Source organism: Eurypyga helias, unplaced genomic scaffold (assembly GCF_000690775.1).
Source record: "Eurypyga helias isolate BGI_N326 unplaced genomic scaffold, ASM69077v1 scaffold37763, whole genome shotgun sequence".
In the NCBI taxonomy this organism is placed as follows: Eukaryota; Metazoa; Chordata; class Aves; order Eurypygiformes; family Eurypygidae; genus Eurypyga; species Eurypyga helias.
This window is the reverse complement of record NW_010242472.1, coordinates 40,703-50,787: the sequence shown is the minus strand read 5'-3', so window position 1 is coordinate 50,787 and position 10,085 is coordinate 40,703. Positions and strand designations below refer to the sequence as shown.

Here is a 10,085-nt window from a genome sequence, read left to right as displayed (position 1 = left end):
ACCGAGTGTGTGCTCATCTGTTATGTGACCTGGTGTGCGGAGCTATGTGCACCAAAGGGTGGGAGGCTTAGGTATGTATCTACAGAGTCAGGTGTCTGTCTAAATGTGAATATTCCATTCTTGTGTTACTGGAGGAGGAGCAGTTGTCCCTTGCCCCCCAGCTGGAGCTTCTTTACTGGTAAGGTGCAGGAGGTGGTATTTCCCTATTCACTCCTCAGGACTTTTGACTTTGTATACGGTTGCTCTGCTTGACGCGCTATTCCAACCTTGTTTTGTAGTCAGCATCTTAGAGCTTCTGTAGCTCCTGAATTCCTTATAGATTCAGAGTTTTTAAGCAACAGAAGAGGTGAGCTGATTCCTGTTTCTTTCCCATTGCTATTCAGAGCTCTGGAAGCAGTGAAAGCTGGTTGGTTTTCTACTTCTGAAATAGAGACGAGCTGAGAAGCAGCAGAAATGTTCAAGCAGTCCATGTATAGTCTTGTGAAAATGTGACTGCCTCAGTCGTGATGACTGCTTTTCTTCTGCCAATTGGAAGAATTTTGTGGAAATGATAGCTTTACTACAAGAAGAATTAGTTTTGATCTTGGAGAATACAAGTTTTGGTCAAAATAAAGTCTTTGCATTCCTAAGCCTTGAAGTTTTTGTATTCTTCTGTTTTCTCTTCCACTGTACGGCTATGTGCACAGCTACTGTTCATAATAGGCCAGTCTGAGTGAGTCTAATGCACAGGATGCATAGTAAAATGCTTCAAGCAAAATGATGAATAAGTAAATGAATACTGTTTTTGCTTCTTTTTCAAATATCTCCACACAGTATACAAAAGCATGTTAATTTGTAAATATCTTTCAAGTCTCTGAAGCCTGAAATGTGAGAACAAATTAGTCAAATGTAGTGTATTTCTATTGACAGCAGCCTTTCTTGTTTTCTCAGGCTGCCCTTTTAAATGTTGCCTAATTGGCTGAAGGCATGGTGTACAAGCATCACTTGTTCTTGGCAAACAATTCAGCTTTACTGCACATCTTCATATGAAAAGCTTCATACTCCTCCTGTAGCATCCCTCGTGTACTTGATCATGAGGGCTTGACCACACATGGTGTGCTGCGTATCAAGCACATAGGAGTACAGTAGGAGAAATATAGAAGGAGCAAAGACTCAAGCTGTAGTTTATCAGTGTGTGAGTTGATCACCTGTGATTCCTTAGTAACTTATTTTACTAATTTGTGAACGTTAAGCTGTTTGAAAATTGTATTTCTCTGACCACGCTTTTGTGCGAATATTAAGCTGTTTCAATATTGTATTGCTCTGACTGTGCTTTTGTTAAATAAAGATATCTTGCTATTTCAGGTTGCAGTTGTTAAAATGAAGTGTACAGAACGCATTTATGCAATGAAGATTCTAAATAAATGGGAGATGCTCAAAAGGGCAGAGGTAAGTAATATGGTTCTTTAACACAGAAAATTTTTTAAATGGCATTTAGGAAAATTATACTGAAGCTCTTCCAGATTAGGAAGAATTATATCATGAGCATAGGAGCTTCATTCTTTTTTCTTTTTTTCTTAAGCTGTTTTAATGCAATCAAGTCTGACAGTCCCTTCCAGGCATCTGTTCTCAGCATTACTGTGTATTCGTTTACCAGACAGTCTGCCCTAGTTCTTACCCTGAATTTATTGGCCAGATTTTTGTTTACAATAAAGGCAAGTTAAAGACTCCATGAAAGCTGAGATTGGTGCCACTATGCCATTCACAGCTGTATACAAAAACATTATGAAAAGGTCTTTTTTTTCTCTTGCATTCACAAAGCATACATTAAGGAGCTTTGCATCCTACAGTTTGTAGCAGGATTTATATAAGTGGTGAAACTATAACAAAGTATTTTGGAATCACAGATTCAGATTGTAAAACAAAATGTCTTAAGAAGGTAAATGTGTTTAAGAAGGGTAGTTTTGGTGAAAGGAGTTGTACATTGTCACAATTTACGTAAACAGGAATGGGTATTTCACAGATTAGGAAAGGACCTGCTTAGAATATGTCATGGGAAGTGGCATATTCCTAGGGATGCCTACTCTTGCACAGTAGGAGAGAACTTTATGGCAAATGTACTGATTACATAACTCAGCGGGTAATGAGCAATAGTTTTGAGAGAGAAATACATGTCATGCATCAACACTTACAGCAATTCTGTTGAGGGGCGAAGGCTAGCTGCCTGCTGACCCTTCTCCATCCGACTCTGCTGTCGCCTTCCTGACACCATCTCCCTCCCAGCCTACCCTTCCTAGTCCCTCCCTTCCTCTCAGTGAGTCAGTGCCAGCTCTTTTCCTCTGAATAAATCTCCTCCCTCTTGTTAAGCCCTTCTTCACCACTGCCTTTGCCTGATTTAGTCACACTCCATGCATCGGTCCATGTTCCTTACAAGTGGCGGAAGCCACTGCCGCTCAGCTCTTCTTTGAGCTGTCAGGAGAGTTCATGCTCTTGGCTGCGTTGGATCACCAGTTCTGCATTAAGCCGTCCCCCGTATGGGGAAAGTTTGGTGCCCTTGCTGCACAGGCTTCAGTTGGGTTAATTCATTGGTTGGTATGGAACTGTTATAAACCCAAGTACTTGTAGGGGGCTCCCAGACTCTAATGGAAATACAGCTATGCTGTCATTTCTAAAGTGACTTAATTAAATGGCCTACCTAAATAGCTGAAAAGTCTGCATGTAGAGATGTCCTGAGAAGGCAGCTGTTTACAGATCATCTTCAGGTTACACTACAAACTCCTCTTGCCCTCTCAGGCAGGTAAGAGGCTGAAGAGGGTTATCCGCAGAGAAGGAGGTATAATGATTTCCACTCATTTCCCTCATCTATAAAGAACAGTAAAGGAAGTGTCTTCTCTGCTGTGCCCCTTCATCTTTTCCTGTTCGGTTTACTTGCTTGATTTGGCTTTTCTGAATAAGCAAGACACTATAAACCTGTGTATTAAGTTCATAAAACATCTGGGTGTTAAAATTTCCCAGATGTGGTAAAATTTGTTAGTTTTTAAAATGGAGCCTGCAGGAATACAGTAGCCTCTGAAGTGGGCAGTTCCACTGCAAAACAGGGCTCTGGTCTTCTATTATCCACTCTGTGAGAGGTCTTAGAAGCACGTTGTTATGCTGGTTTGTTTGTTTTGTGAATTGTGATAACGAAGCATTTTATGACTTATTAACCACAGCATAAAGTTATCTAAACACTGCTTATTTGTGTGCTAGCTACAAGAAAAAAAAAGCTATGGTTGGAAGCCACTAAAATACAGGAAAGATTAGTGAACATCAACTGACATCTGTAAATGGATTGCAAGCAAAAATAGGCATGCCATTTATGTTGATAAGGCAGACCATTTGTATCCGTGGTTCTGACAGCAAAATACATAGTGGTTAGTGTATTCCTGTTGACAGTTCCAAATAAGTCCTGACTGGCTGATGAGGTAGGCTGTCATGCTTTTTCAAGGCACGTCTCAAGGCCTTTTAAGCTAGTGTAAGCAGAAAAGGAGAGAGTTACGCTTTGAATTCATGATGCAAAGCGTTCAGCAGCATTGCTGGTTTTGAAGTGTTCATAGCATTCCCTCACTATTTGAGGTTGCACAGTGAACTGCATCAGGGATCTGATGTCTTCGAAAATAAACAAACTAGTTTTGTGTGTTGGCAGCCTCCTGACATCGTGGTGCCAGGGGAACTGAAGTGCTGTGCTCTGGTGCTGCGGGCAGGGGATAGGATTACTTGGAGCTGCTGTTGCTGCCAAACTTTTTGCAGAGTGATACTTTGGCCTTGCATTCATAAACCGTTAAACCACTCTCAGTTAACATTTAATTACAGTTTACGTCTCTGCACCAATAATGGCTAACTTTACAACATGGCCACGGTATGGTTGTCTTCAGTAGAAATGTAAATTGACTGTTGCTTCTGTAGAGGGAAAAAGTGGTTGAGGTACCTTCATGAAATGCAGTCAGTATATGGTAAGGCTTGGACTTCCCAGGAATGTTCCTTCCATAGCACATTTTCTAAGACATCTGGACAAGTGTGAATGACTTAAAAAAAAAATCCATTATTATCCAGACGCCAACCACTTGAACTGCAGCTACTGAATAGCCTAATAATGACACGCCGAATCGAGAGTAGTAAGAGAGTCCCAAGGTCTACATTTTGATAGTACAGATCCAATAAAAGCATTAATATATATTTATTAAGGAGGACGACTCGCTTGAAGTTTATGAAAGTTGGTTTTATGTAAAGATGCTGAGAAAACCTGTTATACAGAGCTTGCTTCTCTGAAGTGTTGCAGTCGGCTATTTGAAGTAGAGGCAAGATTATTGAAAATGAAAATGTATTATACTGGACAAAGACAGTAATAGTATAATATGTTTATTTCCTATAGAGTGTTGGCAGTGTCTAGAACTGAGACTGTAATGTAAGAGAAGTGTACATGAACCATTTCATAAAGGTCTTTTTCAGAAAAAAACAGACTTACTTTCCTAGAGCCATTATCCTTCTATAGATTGCAGTGACAAGTTATCATTTTTCTGGCTTAAAAAAAAAAACCAAAACCAACCACAAAAAAAACACATTATGGAACAAGAATTCAGTGTTGACTCAAACTGGTTTGTGGGCTTTTTGGTGTTTGGGGTGGGGGTAGTTGTGTCTTGGCTGGTTAGGGTTTTTTTTAAGGTCACAGTGAGGATTAGAGTGACTGAATGCCTGACTGCAAGCCTGCAGAGATTCCCTAGTTTGTCACTTGTGTGGACTGAATTCCAATGAATAGAGACCTCTGTTCAGTAATTTTAAATAATCCCATAAAACATCCATATATATTCATCTTGTGAAAACTACTTGTTGATGTTGACAATGGCTTTTTCCCCTCTCTTCCTTTAGACAGCTTGCTTCCGAGAAGAGAGAAATGTCTTGGTGAATGGAGATTGTCAGTGGATTACTACATTGCACTATGCCTTTCAAGATGAGAACTATTTGGTATGTTTGATTCATCAGCAAATAAAAGCTTTAGTTTATGAAAGAACTTTATTTTTGGAACATTTAAGGATATTAGTGCAATAAGTCTGTCCACCTCATGCCTCGCAGCAGTGTTTCAACATTCTTGTTTTCTCCTTGAAGAAAAACTTCAAAGGACTGACTGTAAATCCAGGAGAATGAGAAAATTGTGTAGTAGTATAGTATACAGAGGTTTAGTTAAGCACCTTAAATTAACTGATCTACGCTTGCATAAAATATATCACGTTTAAGTTTAATGTTTTGAGTAACATTGCAGTTAAATAATTTGAGAGGTGTTAGCTCTGTGAAAAATAAGATATTTTAAACTTTCAGAGTGTCTTTTGAAGTATGATTTTGTTTAAAAATGGAAAAAGTTATTTAAAATTTTATTAAAAAACCTGATTAAACAGAACTTCATTAGGATCTGACTGGGGTTAAACCATGACAAGTAACACTGTAGAGAGGGATCTAGTGTTGCTAAGACTATTTAATACAAATCTGTTCCAAGCAAGCTATAGCAGTGTAACACATTTCTTTTCCCCAAGTTCCCCAAGTTCCCAAAGACATTTAGATGTTGAAGTTTCACTTGACAGCAGAATTTAGTCATCTGACATCTAATTTAAAATCCAGTATGTAAGAAGTCAACAACTCTGCCTGGCAGCCAAAGTCAGCAGGCTCCCATCTTGCATGAGGTCTGATTCTGTGCGTGCTGAGATGCTGCCTTCCAATTTGGTCTGCTGCTCAGCATCCATCTCCTGTAAATGTGTGGTGCTCACAGATGGAGTGTGTCTGCTTCTTGGTCACTCTGTTTTAAGTGATGCATGAAGAAAATGTGAAATACATCAGGAAGTGACTTTCCCAAACACCTCAACAGGAGATTTTCTTCCATACCATCTTAATGGTTCCCTTGTCCAAGAGCTAAAACATGTCTGTTCAGTTCTCTGCTCAGCTTGAAGAAGTTTATAGCCAAGTTTTTCCACATCTCGGAAGAGTGCTGCCACGTTACAGAACCTGGACAGGTTGGGTTTATTTTTTGCTGTGTTGTTCATCCTTGCTTCTTGTAGAATGGAACGCAAAACTGGGAACAGACAACAAGAACAGACAACAGAGCTAGGTTCTCCAACCTGGAGTGGACATTGGTCCTTGGAAAGAGAAAGCTCTAAATTCTGATACCTGCTCCCAAGGATGTTTGTGTATTATAGCTAGTGATTCTTAAATACAAAACCGCATAAGCTAAAACCCTAAAGCAGGGAGAGAACCTTGGTGTCTTCCCACACGTAGGGCTTTGCCATCCTTCTCTGGCTGCATGGTAAAGGGTTCAGAACAAGACAAATGAGAAAGTAAGATGTTAAGGTAGAAAAGTAGTAGATGACCTTGGAGACGCTAGAAGTAATTGGGGTTTTATTCCCTCTATTTATTATTAGTAGAGCATGTGAAGGTGCAGAACTTAAATATAAGTAAGAAACACAGAATGCTTATTTTCTGGTTCGCTCTTGTGGTTTTAAAATGGTTTAGCAGCAAATATGCCATGTGATAGTGTTTTCTAAACAGCCAGCTCTTAAATGGTATTACACAGAAGTGCTAGCTCAGCTTTTTCCTGATTCTTAGAAAGCTTTTGTAAAGACAGTTTGAGTGAAGATGGGTTAAGTAAGCCTTTGGTGATCTGCTGATGTAGATACGGTGTAGGTGAAACATAGTCCTTGAATATTAGAAGCATGTATGGGACCTGAAGTTCTTAATCTCTACTAGATTCTGATCTGTTAGTTTTCTTGTGACTTACCAGAAAAAATTTCTTTCCTAGTCTCATACATGAGGAAGGGCATGTGTGTGTTTGTCTGCTGCCAGCCTCTTAAAGGCTTCTGAGTATTCATGAGAGTATTTTGATGTCGTGTTTTCCTTTGATTTTCGACTACTCTCCCCCTGTTTGATGTAGTTACTTCCCTGGAAGAAATGTGATACCTAGATTTCAGCATCAGAATAGTCTGTATTTTAACCCCATGTGAAAGGAGAAGTGCCTGCTGGCAAGATGATCTTTGTGAACTGGAAGATAAATAAAATTTGACTTTCTTCCAGAAGAGGTCTCACCATCTTACTCAGATCCAAGTGCCTCATTTCATGGGTCAGCTGACTTCTTGCTGAATTATGAATGCTGTGGGAGCTGAGGAAGGTGCATTACCTTGTCTCTTTGACAGGCAGGATATTTCAGCTCCCACAGAAGGCTCTATAAGCTCTCTAAACCTTGAATTTGGGAGAAAATACTTTAATACACTATGCCTTTTAACAGATTGCTCGTTCCTGTCTGTAGCCTTTTGTTTTCAAATATGATTGTTGCATGTGTAATGTTCCAATACATGTTTAAAATTCCTTGATGGATTGTGCAATACAGACTGATTGATTTCACCATAAGTGATGAAATTTGCCTATCAGATTAAGCTGTAGTTTGAATAAGATGGAGAAACATATCAAAACCTGTGCCTTTTGGAGATGCGCTTTTAAGCCGGCAGACAGTGAGGAAATGGCTAGTATTGCACTCTCTGTTCCTTTGTGTTCCTGTCTTCTTTAATTTGCTTCCCTTGTGGAAGATGAATCTGTGGCAGGGACAGTGGATTGCCTGCAATTGCCTGTTGCTTTACCTTAAGGAGAAAAATTACTGCTTTGGAAAGTTAATTCCAGAACAAGCAAAGCTATTCCTAAACCCATATATCAAATCATCTTGGGGAGCGTGGAACCAAATGCTTCAAGACTGGTAGTACTAGATAAAGTTGTTATACTTGAAGTGGTGGTCTGGATTTAGGTGGATCTTGCTAGGAAACAACTAAAATACGAACCTCATTTTGCCATATGAGAAACAAATAGCAAGTCTGAGTCCTTTTCTTTCACTTTACCCTATCTGTGTTGGTTCTTTCCGTGGACAGGATAATGGCTGATTTGCCTAGGGGGCTGTTTACTTTTTCATTGAAATATATTCAAAAGAACATTAATGCTTGATTGATTTTTCTTTAGATTTCCTGCTGTAGTGCTTCTGGCTTGTCACGGGCATCCCTAATGTATAGTATCATCAAGCTCCTGCCAGCTGTCTTATGTATCCATAAAGTGGCATGTGCCTAGATGAGTATTTGAGGGTGTTGATGTGATAAGTCTCATTTTTGGAACCATTGGTAGTATTGCACTGGTGCCAAAACTAAAAGTAGTAATGAAATGTGTATTTTAAACTAAGCTGCACCAAGTATCAGTTTTAACTATAGTTTTATTCTTCCTGCATCCTCTGAAAATTGTTAGTTTAAGGGTTGATAACTGCATTAGTTTTGGTGATACTAGATAATTTCTTTGTGTGTCGCTGTAGTTAAGACAGGAAGAAAAGTAGTGAAAGGGTTTTTTTTCAGTGGATAACTGATGAACTTTCTTTTCTTACCACCTGTCTCTCAGTACTTAACTGCTTTATTTCTTCTTTTTCAGTACCTAGTGATGGACTACTATGTTGGTGGTGACTTACTGACACTTCTCAGTAAGTTTGAAGACAAGCTTCCTGAAGATATGGCTAGGTTCTACATTGGAGAAATGGTGCTTGCCATACATTCCATACATGAGCTGCATTATGTGCACAGGTAAAATACCGTCTCGCTAGGGAAAACATACATGTACAGTTATACGGAGTTAATCCTAAAGATATTGCTACACATACAAATGGGCACAGTGGCCACAGGAAAACTGCTGTGGGTACTTGCTGACTATAGCTGTATAGGCTATTACATTTTAAATACCAAATTTTGATGGACTGATGTGAGAAGCAGTGACATTTGTCTGACTAACCTTTTACTAAAGCTTTTATTTTTGATCAGACTTGGCTTATTCTCAATTCACTTCATGGATATTTATCTGCCTTTGTCCAAGCCAACCTCGAAGTTTGAAGCAGTCTGAATTCTCTGCAGATGTTTCAAAGACATTCTGCAGAATCCATGCACAGTAAGCCCATGATAACGTCAATGCATCTGTTAGCCTGAGGTCATCCTCAAACGGTCTTTGTAATGAGTGGGCATGTGCCTGTCTAATGGTTTCTGCACGCAGGATTTATGTTTCTGATCAGTGTCTACCATTGTGTTAACTTAGGTTGTGCTCTGTTGTAAAGAATATATAATGTTCCTCATTCTCTCTCAGAGGCAACATGTTGGGAGGGTAGGGTAGGCTTTGTATGCTTCTTTTTTGGAGCAGCTATTTTAGAAGAGCTGTGGAGACGCTTGATCGGTGTTTTGTCTCATCGTTGCAAGAATCTTGATCAAGTGACAGTTTCTATCCTTTGCTTTTCACATTTAAAAACTATATATGATAGATCATTTAGAAAGCAGAATTATACTGCCTCTGGGAACCTTTGCAGTTGTCTCTTTATGTGCTGAATTAGAACTTGATTTCAGTAAACAGCTAAGTGAGAAAATAGAGTGTGAGAGTGGTGAGGTTTTTCAGCCAACTGAAGGCGGCGTATGGCCGTACGAGTAGGTCCATGGGAGGTCACTGAAAGTCCCGGCTCGGGAGAAGTGGGCTTCATATTAGCATTCTGCCTGTCTTGCAGGTACGTCTTGGCCAGGTCCCTTTACCTCTTTGTGCCTTTGTTTCTTAGTCTGTGACATAAGGGCAGTTTTGCTGTCTGTTTGATGAAAGTTATGGGTGAAAATCATTAGGTGAGGTGACTTTTTATTTACAATTAATGTTTAAAAAATATAGGGAATACTCAAACTGCAATGCTTTGAGTGCTCTGTCCAAAAATTGAAAGGAGAAAAAATACATAAAGTCTGTAATACTCCTGTGAGTAAGAGTATACAATATGGGTGGATTTTAAAATGTTACGGACTCAGAGTTCCCCAGAGGCACCGTTGCACCCATTTCTGAGGAAGGTGGCCTGGCTAACTGACCGGCTACATCTGTGCATGGGGCTGAATGAAGGTCTGTTCTCGCAATAGGAATGAATGGCTCCAAGGCCAAAACAAACGCCGTGAATAGGAGATGTATGAATGCCCAAGAAATTACTGCTTGGCAACTGGAATGGATTAGGAGGAAGCATGATTGCTCTGGAGAGGATTTCAAGGACCCTTTAA

General features: G+C 39.7%; 1 protein-coding gene across 1 annotated transcript in view; it reads left to right on the top strand.

The window, feature by feature from the left end:
• Positions 1-1,344: 1,344 nt before the first annotated feature.
• The window catches only part of CDC42BPB (CDC42 binding protein kinase beta (DMPK-like)), a gene marked incomplete at both ends in the record, with an annotated part of 48,213 nt that continues 39,472 nt past the window's right edge, over positions 1,345-10,085 (top strand). The window contains 3 exons of the mRNA XM_010149093.1: positions 1,345-1,428; positions 4,885-4,980; positions 8,455-8,603. Of these exons, the coding sequence (XP_010147395.1) occupies positions 1,345-1,428; positions 4,885-4,980; positions 8,455-8,603 (329 nt within the window). The remainder of the gene's footprint in view (positions 1,429-4,884; positions 4,981-8,454; positions 8,604-10,085) is intronic.